Below are 12,844 nucleotides of genomic sequence, written 5' to 3'. Positions count from 1 at the left end.
AATAATGAGGCAAGGGAAGTTTTCATGAATTGTAGATTGTAGGTTATTTTAGGAATAAAGACATTTCTGATTGAGAAATGACTGTGTTATGTTTGATTGAATTACACATCATTGAGACTTTACTAAAACATCCAATAATATTAACATTTATTAGAATTCTGATGATTTGCCTTATTTTGGAGTGACTCCAAAATGCTACACCTGATCATTGTTCACAGTGTATTGGACCATAGTCTTTGATAAAATTGCTTTACAACTCATGCAGCTGCTACTGCCTCTTTAATTCTTTTCATTTGCAAATTGCACCATTTAAGCTCAGCCATATTCTGGTGATGGAACATATAAATTTTACTGTACAATCCTCCCTGCTACCATCTCTGAATCCTACAGGCACTGAGCAAGGCTCCCCACAACCCACCATTTAAGCTCAGCCATATTCTGGTGATGGAACATATAAATTTTCTTGTACAATCCTCCTTGCTACCATCTCTGAATCCTGCAGGCACTGAGCAAGGGTCCCCACACCCCAAAATCAATTTTTAAGGGAATCTTTTTAATAACGGCATGTGCATCATCCAGTTTCCCTACATGGACAAGAAGATCGACCATACAGGCATAATGATATAGCCCAGGTGTGATACAGTAAGAACAAACTGGAAATATCGTTTCAGCTAAATTTGGTGAGCTCAGAGGTGTGTTTGCCTCTCAAGCCCAATTATTCATGCTCTAGAATTTGAATTGGGAAAAATTTATTGATCCGATGTTGTAAAGTTGATGATCGTTGAGAAAAGATCCATGAACATAAGAACAAACTTCATGATTTGATGGGACCAAAATCCACATACTCCAAGTAACCTATCTGTCATTCAAAAAGGATTTTTATTCAGATAACTGAACATTGTCCAAGTAAACGTATCATTATCATTCAACAAGATTTTTTCAGAGAAGGGAAAGCACTGCAAAACAAGTAATTCATTTCCAAGCCATTATAAATATGTCTGTCCAAAACAGTTGGTTAATCATGTTTTTTTTTTTTTTTTTAATTCTGATCACACAAACACAAACAAACCATGTAAGAGCTTCTGTAGTGATATCCAAGATGCAAAAGAAGACTAGACATATTATAAACACTGCACATTTTTTAAATTTTAGCAAACAGGAAGAGTTATGAAGTTTTTCTTCATGACAAGATATATTATTCTATACATAGAAGGTACATCAAAATTTAATTCAGCAGTCAAAGTACAAATTTGACTCTAAGAGTAGTTCTTCAGTCAAGTAGTGGAAATTGGCTAGCTTTGAGGCAAAAACCCTGCAGACAATGTGTGCTAGTCATGCTTTTGAAAGCCAAGTTTTAACACAAAAAGTAGATTTTCTTTCCAATGACAATAATCTGGACCATGCTTCTGCACTACACACCCTTTTTTCCATCAACACCTTCGGCAAGATGAACTACTAAAGCATAGTAATTGCATGCTGCCATGTTTTTAGGTTTGACTCTTTGCATATATGTACAACCAATGCGGAATGGCATAATTTTATAGCACCGGGATTTTTGCTAACTAAACTGCAATAGAAAAACAAGAAAGTGCCTTCTCTCAAGAACACAGTCTCCTATCAAGGGAAGTCACTTGGAAAGGGATCACTCACATTTGCATACATAAGGAAAAGCAATAAAATACAATGTTGTACAACAAATGGCCATAATTGATGGATAAAGTTTGCACAGTGCCTAGGAGGCCATCTCGAGGAGTATCGAGAATCAGATGATCCAATGGCAGGCATGTCATAAACTTGAAAGGGATTTGTTTCAACACCATAGTCCATCAAAGATCTGTCTTCCAGTTGATCATCATGGTCATACACAAAATTAGGAATCTCAATCTGTCCCTTCCTAATGTAATCCCAGATAAATTCTAGACGATTTACATACTTCAGTTTCCAGTATAAACTGGATAACACATCAAAAACTGCATGAGCACATCTGCAACAATTACTTCTAATGAATTATTTGAATCAAAAAGCAAACTCAGCTTAATAATCACCCTGCACTCAAGAAGAAACGGCCAAGGGTTGCAAAAAACAGTCTTGACTGAAGCCCTGGATGTAGGAAATACACCACCTGAAGCCTTTCCTTAAAAGTCGGAGGAAGTTCCTCATAGATCAACCACAAAGTAGACATGCCAGGGCAGTTTTCACTCCTTTGAACAGAGGTATGAATGTAAACAAGACAGTAAGGCCCTTCAGGCATTTCATTTGAGATCTTATCGTAAACATATTTTTGTAGCCTTTGTCCACTGACAAGAGGAGCTGCAGACATAAATATAAACTTCATCTCTTAGTGGAAGGTGTGGATAATCTGAAAAGGGAGATATATGGTAGAGTCCAAATTTTTATTGCTGATTTATTTAACATGCTTCAAAAACAATACATAGTTCATATAAAAGGAAAACATCCCAATCTGAACTGAATTGAAATAGCAAACATGGAATGGCAACAAGTTCAATGGAGCAATCAGTTAACAGACAGAACTCAACCACTAAAAATCCACTTTGGAAACAAACCACCTTAACGCAATAAACTAATTCAACTGAATTTTTAATGTGCCAACCAATTGGTAAAAAACATTGAGCTACAAGAGGTGCCATTACCAGACAGCTTAATAAACTTATCAAACACAATAATCCTTTTGTAGTATCAATTACTAACCATAAAAACTAAAACCTTAAAAGTCTACTTTGGCAATTTCAAGATGGCTGAGGGGTCACTACAATATAGTTGTATCCTCGTGGTAAAATGGAAAATCGAATTGTTCATCGATTTCAAGATGGCTCAAGGGTCACTACAATATAGTTGTATCCTCATGGAAAAATGGAAAATGAAATTGTTCATCGATGGCATGGAATTGAAATAGTGCTGGCCTAGGTTGAAGATATGGCACACTTTTTTCTATGGTTCACAGACCTCAAAGATTGGTGACTACTACGTCCACAGAATATTTGTATCAGTCAGATCCACCCAAAGAGATCACTGCCTGTCAGCTCAATCACAGAGCCCAACTCCAAGAGTGTCGACCCCAAGAGTGTCGAGAAAATTGAACCCATAACCTCTCAATAGCAAAGATGCTTTAATGAGTCACAAAAACTTAAAGATATAGCACACTTGCTTAACAAGACCTAAGACCTTATATTATGGTCTTATATTATGCAACAATTGAGCAAACACAAAAACTGAAAGATATAGCACACTTTCTTAACAAGACCTAAGACCTTATATTATGGTCTTATATTATGCTGGCAGACAAGATAAAACAAGAAACATAGAAACTGTGACGGAATTTATGCAGTGGCCACCACAATAAGTGCTTGGATATAGATACAAAGAAGAAAGAGGAAGAATATATTGCAAAAATGTTAAACAAGACCTTATATTATTATGCATGCAGAAAATAAAACCACAGGCATAACAATTTTGGGAGAATTTATGCAGTGGCCGCTGCAATAGATGTGTATATGAAGATACAAAGGGAGAAAGAGGGGAGGAGGAAAAACCAAATTCTATGTATTAGAGATGGAAGAAAACTCTTAGCCCAACACCAATAATTTCTTCACTCTACAAGCAATACGAACTCTTAAATAGATTCTTCTATCCAATATGATGTTTTAAATATATCCTACTGTCTGAAGCATACTTTTCAAAATATGATCTTACCCTATGCCTTTCATGGCTTTCCTCTAGTTTAGTGTGCATGCTCCTGCAAGATGGACTTGATATAGGCATCATACAAGAATCATGGGAATTATTAATGAACATAACAGATCCCAGGGTATGGGTTTGACCAAATCACTAGGGTAACAATTCAAACTAGGTTGCTTGCCAGTATCATTCAGATAATCAATAGCAAAGCCATTCAGTATGAGAGTAATAGTATATGATTTACAAATGCTATTCACTCATAGCCACCAAAAAATCATAGTATCTACTCTCCAAAATTAGAAACAAAGCCCAGCAGGCAACTTTTTGAACTTCCAGCTTTGAGGGGAGGGTTTCCACTTGTCTATTATGCACCCAGGGCATGGTGGGTGATTTAATCCTATATCAGACCCCTTCGAGGACAGTAGACACAAGGTACAAATGGTAATCATATTTTTTGTTTTTTATTTTGATCACACAAACACAAACAAACCATGTAAGAGATTCTGTAGTGATATCCAAGATGCAGAAGCAAACCAGACAGATTAGAAACACTGCACATTTCTGAAATTTTAGCAAACAAGAAGAGCTATAAAGTTTTTCTTCATGACAGGAGCCAAGGTGCCAACTATTTGAGTTCAGAGGCTTGTAGTTCAAGGCTTGGCGGCTTTAATAAAAGTTTCATTTTCCAAAAGAGTCAAAATGCCAACTCCCTGAGTTCAATGGCCTAACAAGGCTGTAAAACTGGCAATATCGTTTCAACGAAACTTGGTGAGCTCAGAGGTGTGTTTGCCTCTCAAACCCAATTATTCACGCTCTAGAATCTGAATTGGGCAAAATTTACTGATCCAATGTTGTAAAGATGATGATCGTTGAGAAAAGATCCATGAACATAAGACCAGCCTTTGTGATTTGATGGGACCAAAATCCACATAGTCCAAGTAGCCTATCTCTCATTAAAAAAGGATTTTGATTCATATAACTGCACATTGTCCAAGTAAACTTATCATCATCATTCAAGAAGATTTTTCAGACAACGGAAAGCGCTGCAAAACAAGTAATTGGTATTTCAAGCCATTATAGATATGTCTGTCCAGAATAGTTAGTTAATCATGTTTTTTTTTTTGATCACAAAAACACAAACAAATTATGTAAGAGCTTCTGCAGTGATCAAAATACAGAAAGGAATTCAAAATTCTATAGGTGTAAATACCTCAGGAGGGGAGACAGGTCACAAGTTTGTTGTTCATACTTCTTCAAAAAGGGATGCGAAAGCAACCGATGTGCATTATGGCGAAGTAATGCATCCTTTTGAAGCAACATCTGATAAAACTCTGAAACTCTGGTGATACATCAGGTGGCGGCAATGGAGGGTCGCGGAAACAAATGGCCACCACTAAAGTAGGCCAATCAAGCCTCTGCCCTGAAGACAAACAAGGGAACCTTCCAAGCACACATTCCAGCAAATATAAACCCAAACTCCATATATTTGTAGAGCATATGCCATAACACTGCACGATGTGTGGAGAATTCGCCCTTCAGAGAATCTCCATTTCCCTCATTATTTGCTTTCAGAGAGCAAGCTAGTGCTTTCCGTGAATGATTTTGAGGGCATAAATTTTCTCAGTCTTGGCATGCTTAACCTTGTAGAACTTACCACTACTCCCACACCCCAAAGTTGAAATCTTCTGGAGATCTTCCAGTGTAACTTCTTCAAGAGGAACACAGGGCAACTTGTAGGCACGATTCATGTTAGAGGGCTTCGGCAGTGGAAGCGGCAATGGAATTGGCTTAGAAAATGCGTCTTCCTGAGCTGGGATTGGTAGCTTCAAACCCACCCTCGATTTTCTCTCCTTTGAACCCATCTTCCCACTGAAACATAAAGTTTTCCTTTTGCCTCTACATATGCTCTTTCTCTCCACAACACTATTTCACACAAGGAGAACTGTCTACCTTCATTTAGTTAAGCTACCCCGTTACAGGAGCTATACTATGTGCCAAGTAGTTTGTCTGTTCAACCAGTCATCAAATGGGAACTTCTCTTTGTTCTTCCAATTTCAAATCAGATCCCCGATGGCCTGCCTCTGCCTCTCTAACATCCTATCCGGATACAGGTCCCGAGAACAACGAACAAGAGCAGGTGCTCTAGCTGAGAAGAGTAGAAATCCAAGAACATCACCAACCACTAAATAGATATTGTGGGAGAGAGCGAGCAGAATGAGAAGGAATAGAAGTTCTTCATCTCATTCATTTCCGAGGATATGAGCAAGATAAGAGGTGCTTCTTTTGCTCCAGCTTTTCAGCTTCACCTTACTGTAACGAATTCACTATCCTTAAATAAGAAGGCGAAGGGTTTCTATGGAGTTATGTACAGGCTGGCCTACCGTCTACCTTCATTCTGAAAAGCAAGCCTGTTGTAACCATGGTCATCTACCTCCATTCTAAAAAGCAAGCCCGTTGTAACCATGGTCGTCTACCTCCATTCTGCAATGCAATGCAAGCCCGTTGCAACCATGGCCATCTATCTCCATTCTGCAACCCCGTTGCAACCATGGTCGTCTATCTCCATTCTGCAACGCAAGCCTGTTGCAAACCATGGAAGTCTACTTTCACTCTACAACCCAAGCCATGGCCGTCTATCTTCAGGGTTCACTGGTTCTTGAAAAAGATGAAGTCTAGGCTGTTATGGTTTCAGTTATAACTAAATTTTTTATCAACGGCAGCAAACATTTTAATCGTCTAACATTATATCAAATGGATCATATTTTGACATGTAAGGTAAGAGGAAAGTGGATTTAAGAGGGAAACGCCTTACGACGTAAAAATATAAAATGCAATTTAAAAATCTTCAAAAACAAAATAAACAATCACTTTTTCACAATTATATTATCTAATATTTATTATATTTAATATCTTAAATTTATTAATCTAAATAGTTTTTTTTTAAATGAAATTTCAAATTTTAAACACTCAATTTTATTTCAATCACCAGAAAGTACTTGACAGAAGATGCGACCATGCGTACCAATACACACAGACCTATATGAGCACACATTCTAATTAAATTTCAATTTATTGCATGGCTGTACTGAGTATCATGGAGCATCGTGTCAATGACGGAGCAATGGGGATAGTATCTTATAACAAATGGGTAGAGTTTTATCTTCAATGACAGAGCAGTGGGGATAGGATCTTATAACAAATGGGTAGAGTTTTATCTTCCTAGCAAACACAGTAATAAAACAAACATGTCCAATAGAGGCCATCATAATTTCATTTTAAAATATATGGTAAAATTTCAACCAAAATATTTTAAAATATATGGTAAAATTTCAACCAAAATAGAGTACATAGGTCAAGTAATTTGACTTAAAAATTGATTATATATGATGATGCATGAACTCAGATTTCTCGTTGACTAACTTCCTCCTAATCAATTTTGTCATAATTACGTGTAAACTGTGTCATCAATTAAACCTGCAATCTCTCCATTACCAGTTCAAGTTGTGGCAAGCTGTACTTTAAAAAATTGATGGACTATTCTGTATTTTAAATTCCTTTGTTGGTTAAAATTGGCATGAAAAAGTCAAAAGTTAGATAATCATTCTCCCTAATAAGGTTGGCCCTCTCGGTGCAATCATAGGATATTAAAGAATGAGGTTAATTTGTTATATAAAGGATAAGGTTAATTTATAATATTATTGGTAAATAAACTATGTTAAGCCTATGTAAAAGTGGTTTAATAATGCTAGGTCTTGGTTAAACCATTGGTTGAAGGATAAGGTTATTCTACTGTTTTATTGGTCAATAAAAAATAAAGATGGTGTTTATCATCATAATAACAACAATATTAAAATTATATATCTAAGATCTTAGAGAAATTAGAGTGCGATAGAGAATTGGATGATGAAAGAAAATTAAGACACATGGAGACTGCTAACCAAAAAAAGTTAAGATACATGGAGATGGTGAACCAAATGGAGTCTGCCAACCAAAAAGAGTTAAGATACATGGAGATGGTGAACCAAAAGGAGTACCGAGATGAAGAAAATAATCAATATTAATAATATAAGAACAAATCCTCAACATGGAGCATTGTTAAAGAGTCATGGTTTCAAAAAAGTTATTGTGATTATAAATGTTAAGACAGTTAAAATAAAGTTCACTTTTCTTTAAATTAATTGTATATATACATATTAAATCACAATTTCAAAATATTTCTTACAACACTATACTTTCTGATATTTTTACTCATCTAAAATATGGTGATCATAAAATGTTGTTTTTGAAATTTTTAAAATACAAACAAAAAACAAACCAACAATATTTTTTAATATTAAATTAACAAATTTAATTTCAATTAATGTTTTTTTTTTTTACATAAACGGTTATGGGACTTTCATTAACTATCTGGCAAAATACCATGAGTTCGGTTACAAGAGCTGAGACTGGTTTCTTGGGATCTCTCCAACTAGCCGAGCATGCCACAATCACTTTTGAATCGCATTTTTTTACAATTTTTCACGTGACCTTTTTCTGCTGACTTCCCTAGTTTATGGATACAAACAAACTGCTTTAGCAAAAGTCAGAAGAACATAGAGATTTTTTAGGGGATTGGGTCCTAGGAGAGTTCATTATCTCTTAGGATAGATCCAGCATCTAGCTGGGCTGCCTTATTTGCTTCTACATCTGCTTCCTTGTTATTGGTTCTCAGAATATGGAAAAATGTCAGATTCAGGTGTTTGTTCATGCTTTTGATTCTTGTAATTGTCCTTGCCAGTCGCAGATCTGCCAGATTTGCATTGGTCACCATTGCATTGATAATGATTTGGGAATCTCCCAAAACAGTTGCTTCTGTGAGTCCCATATCCCTCAGTGTTTTGATCCCTTGGAACAGTGCCATGACTTCCGCTTGAATGCTTGTGGTGAGGCCTAGACCCCAAGCAAACCTGTGGATGGAAGACTCTTTTGGATTTATAATTATGCCTCCTGCTCTAGCCCTTCCTGGATTTCCCTTGGCTCTCCATCAAAGAACATGGAGGGAAGATTTTGATTGTTCATCCAAGCTTGAAATTCTTCTCCGTTTTTCCTTATTTGCCAGTCTTTAAGGCATATAGGTGATATTATCGACTTCTGGAATTTTAGATTGAGAGCTGCTCCGAACTCCATGTCATGCTGGCTTAGGTTTGAGTCGTCATCTTTATCACTCAGCCACTCATTTAGCTGTCCTTTAATTGTGTGTGCAACTACCTTATAGTTCTGTTCCTTGTCCCTGAAAATCCTTCTATTCCTTTCCAACCAGGTTTGCCAGCTGATAAATTTGGGCAGGGGCAGTTCAAGCAAATTTGAAAATCTTTTTTTTTGGGCCTGGTCCTGGATATCTAGCTAACCACCCAGCAAACAAATCCGGAACTGCGTGGGGGAGGTTGGGCATCAATTTCAGCGTTCCAAGAAGCTCCTGTCAGATTAGGATTGTAAATTTGCATTCCAGAGAAATATGAACAACAAATTCAGAATTTTCTTTACATAGAACGCATCTTGAAGGACCAAGAAATCCCCTTTTTTGCAGCCTATCCTCTGTTAGGATTTTTTGATGGCATAACAACTAGCAGAAAAAATCAATCTTTGGAATAGTGGGAAAATTCAAGATACCTTTCCAAGGCACCGGATTGGGGGGGACGTGGGGTCTCTCCGTGATTTTGGCATAGCCGTGAGCCACTGAATATCCTGTCTGATTCGCTCCCCAACCTCTCGAATCTTTTCTTCTCGCGTGAATAGGGGCAGCTCCATGAAGCATCTGAAGCAGCATGGCATAATCTGGCAACCACGCAGCTGGAACGTTGGGTGTTTTCCAGCCTGCCCAACTATCTCCATGCCAAGACGATATGTCCCATAGCGATTTTAAGTTCGCTTCTTTCTCTCCTTAGACTCGAGTTTGCAATCGGAGGTCTATTCATAATGCTATCCTCCCAAATTCTAATATGTTTGCGATTCCTGGGAATCCAATATGCATTATCTCTTATAAGAGGCCCAACTTTAAAAATTAGATTGCTGAGAGGGGATCTGAGATTGTCGGATCTGAGATTGTCTTTATCGAAGTCGCTGCTTGATCAGTTTAGCTCCCAATGCTAGATTCTGAGTGTTTAGATTTTTTAAAAAATAACTTAAAATACATATATTATATTTTTATTTTTAAAAATTCCATAAACTTAACCTTTTTAAATTATTTCAAAAGCAAAATGAAGGTCAAAAAATCACATATACATCCTCAATGCTCAATGGTAATTGCAGTATGGACAGTATATGGTATATGTCAAGTTGCATCGTAAAGGTGCATACCGTGTTCCCAAAACGGTTTGAGTTCCCTGCAAAACAATTTGGTTTTCGCTCGAATATCATGGAGTTTTCAAGCAACTTTTGGCCTTTTGGAAATGGTCCAATATCATGGGCAATGTCTTCACAATCGTAAATGGAGTTATGGTCAAAATTAATTTGTGAGACATACAGTGATATGGGGTTTAACGGTAAGTTTCGCTGGGTGAAACCCACGAGACGGAGGTTCAAATCTCGTTGAGTATATGGCCTATTGTGTCTTGGCTAGAAGAGTAGGCGACCCCAGAGTGGACGTCTCGGCTCTTGTTGAGGCATAAGTTAATTGCTATTGTGTGCGGCTTGCAGGCTGTTGCACCTAGCCTAGGTTTATAGTGGCAGCCAGTTGGATTTGATCCTGGGCCTGCTTAGGATAACTCTCACCAGTTACCGATTATCCTAGATCTAAAAGAAAAATTAATTTGTGAGACGCAAATCTTTTGGTTTTTTTGCTTTTGGAAGATACAGTTTCAAGTAAATATTGATATGGGTCAAACTTTCTTGGAAAATCTCTGTTATAAGCGTGTTTCAAGAAAAGTTAAATTTAAAAAATCTTCCTTATAAGCGTGTTTCCGAGATGGGCTAAAGGCAGCAGTAAGCCGACTTGTTACGCTGGGCGAGTGGTATTGCCTCCCTCCATAGTCGAATTAGGCACTAATTACGAAGAAACAGATAAGGCAGGTGTGGAATTAGGCGATGCCAACCCTAATCTTATTGGTATAGGTTGGCGGAGTTGTAGTGGTGCTTATTTTGAGAGCATATGCGAGATTTAAACCTTTATATACACCCACTATTTCTTTCTCTACATGTACTTTCTGTCGCCAAAAATAGCGGAGACAACTTTCCGTCCTCCTGTAACATTGACTGCTACAATCAGGATTCGAATTGCCCCTTCTCCTGCGATTTTCCTTCGACGAAAGAATGGTGATCGGTGATACGATTCGGTTGGTCGTTGGAATCATAGGTACGGTTTCGCTCAACAGTAGCAATATGTTATTTTCTTCGTCTGCTTTATGTTATTCTCTGACAAACATTTAATAATTGTTTCTTACAAGAGCTTGGGATTATCAAGATGAAAAACTGAAACAGTAGAGACAGAGAACGGAAGAACATGATGGAAGAGATGTAAGTGTGGAGAGAAGTTGGGGAGGAGAAGGAGAAGGCCGAGTGAAAGAGCAGTAGCTTCGAGAAAGAGAAGCGTTGCCTCCATTACCTCAAGATAGAGGGCCTGTACCAACTCCTCGGAAGACATCTCGGCCAAAGTGGTCTTAACCGCAGCTAAAATTTCATTCGCTTCGATTCACGTGGAGGCCCAGAAGAGCGCCAAGAAGGAGGCTAAAAAGGCCATCCACACAACGCTCAATGTAGCCATGGAGGAAGAGCCTAAAGCGCATGCAACCAATTCTTTATATACATGTATTTTGAGTTGTTGCAAACCGTAGTTACTGTAACGACTCGTAACAAACTTACTATAACGGTTTATAATATCCAAAATTACTATAACCACCTATGATATCCGACATCCAACGGTGAGAATTTGTTTAATCGTCTAACATCTCATCAAACGCTGCAAAACTGTACACCGTGACAGTTTGGTGAGTTCATTTCAAAGGAAACGCCTTACGGTGTATTTTTTTTTTTTTTTTTTTTTTCTAGGTAAAGACTAATTCTATTAAGTAGAAAATATAGTACAATCAGGAGAAGCAAGAGACCGGCAGACCGGAAATGATGTATCCATCAACCTCGGTCCCGGTGAAAAGATTCAAGCTTATGGCAACAGCAGATAACTTGAAATTACAGACATACTAACTGACCTTTACCCCATTGGGGTAGAAGCTACAACACATTGTTTTTTCCCTTTCTTTTTATTGACTTTTGTCCAGCCATCATGGGGAGGATGAGCTAAGACAACTTGAAGACTGGAAATCTCTGTCATCGGGAATTCCTTTTCTGATTCAGAGGAGGTCTCATGGTTGCGTTTCTGGGCGATTGCTATGTCCGGGGCGTGTCCCATAGTATCCATGGGAGGATCCATCGACTGAGGCGCCTGATCTGGTTCTAAGTCGCTTTCCCCATCCTTCGAACCTGGGGAGCTGGGGCTCCCAGTTGGCGGTGGAGGGCAGGGAGCCCAACGCTTGGGTTTGGTTTTTGCAAAGAGTCCCTTTTTCGATCTTGCTGTCAGCGATGGGCAGGAGTTCTGCAGGTGCCCTGTGAGGTGACAATGGCGGCACCGAAAGGCAGTGTTTTCATAGTCTAGAAGCTGAGTCCAAACCGAGTCTTTGATCTTGAGATTGATTTGCTATGGCAATCCCTTGCTTAAATCTAACTCTACACAAATTCTGGCATATGTGTAGAGACCTTGCCGTTCCCTCTCGTAATCCCCCATTAAGAAGCAACCCAAAGTGTTGCCTATTTGCCTGTATACCTCTGTGCACCACAGGTGAATTGGGAGATTTGGAAGTCTGATCCAGACAGGGGCTTTAGTGATAACTGCTGAAGCTGGATCAAAGTCAGGGAACCATGGAGTTAAGAAGAGGCCTGCCGAACCCATGAACCAAGGGCCTTCTTCTAAGGCATCTTGGTAGTTCTCGAGATTGTCGAACAGCACTATAAAATATCCCTTTGCACAGAAGTAAATCTTGCAGCGGTGAGTCCAGTTGTCCTTGATCCAGTCATAAAGATCCTTTGAGCATGGCCAGAGCCCATTGAATTTGCAGATGATGGCCCTTTCAGCGAATTGTTGGGTGTCATCTGCTAGGTCCGGGTAAGAGATCTCAACAGA

The 12,844-nt window shown here is 38.4% G+C and overlaps 1 protein-coding gene across 1 annotated transcript; it reads right to left on the bottom strand.

The window, feature by feature from the left end:
• Positions 1 to 1,617: 1,617 nt before the first annotated feature.
• Positions 1,618 to 5,558, bottom strand: LOC149152606 (uncharacterized). The gene is made up of 3 exons (XM_089443538.1): positions 5,278 to 5,558; positions 2,046 to 2,315; positions 1,618 to 1,951 (listed from the first exon to the last, which is right to left on the bottom strand). Exons 1-3 carry the CDS (start codon positions 5,556 to 5,558, stop codon positions 1,618 to 1,620), a joined length of 885 nt encoding a protein of 294 aa, XP_089299664.1.
• Positions 5,559 to 12,844: the final 7,286 nt, after the last annotated feature.

This window comes from Pinus tabuliformis, chromosome 9, assembly GCF_031772625.1.
Source record: "Pinus tabuliformis cultivar Carrire ecotype Pingquan chromosome 9, CPIR1, whole genome shotgun sequence".
NCBI lineage: Eukaryota > Viridiplantae > Streptophyta > Pinopsida > Pinales > Pinaceae > Pinus > Pinus tabuliformis.
This window is presented reverse-complemented; position numbering and strand designations above follow the sequence as displayed.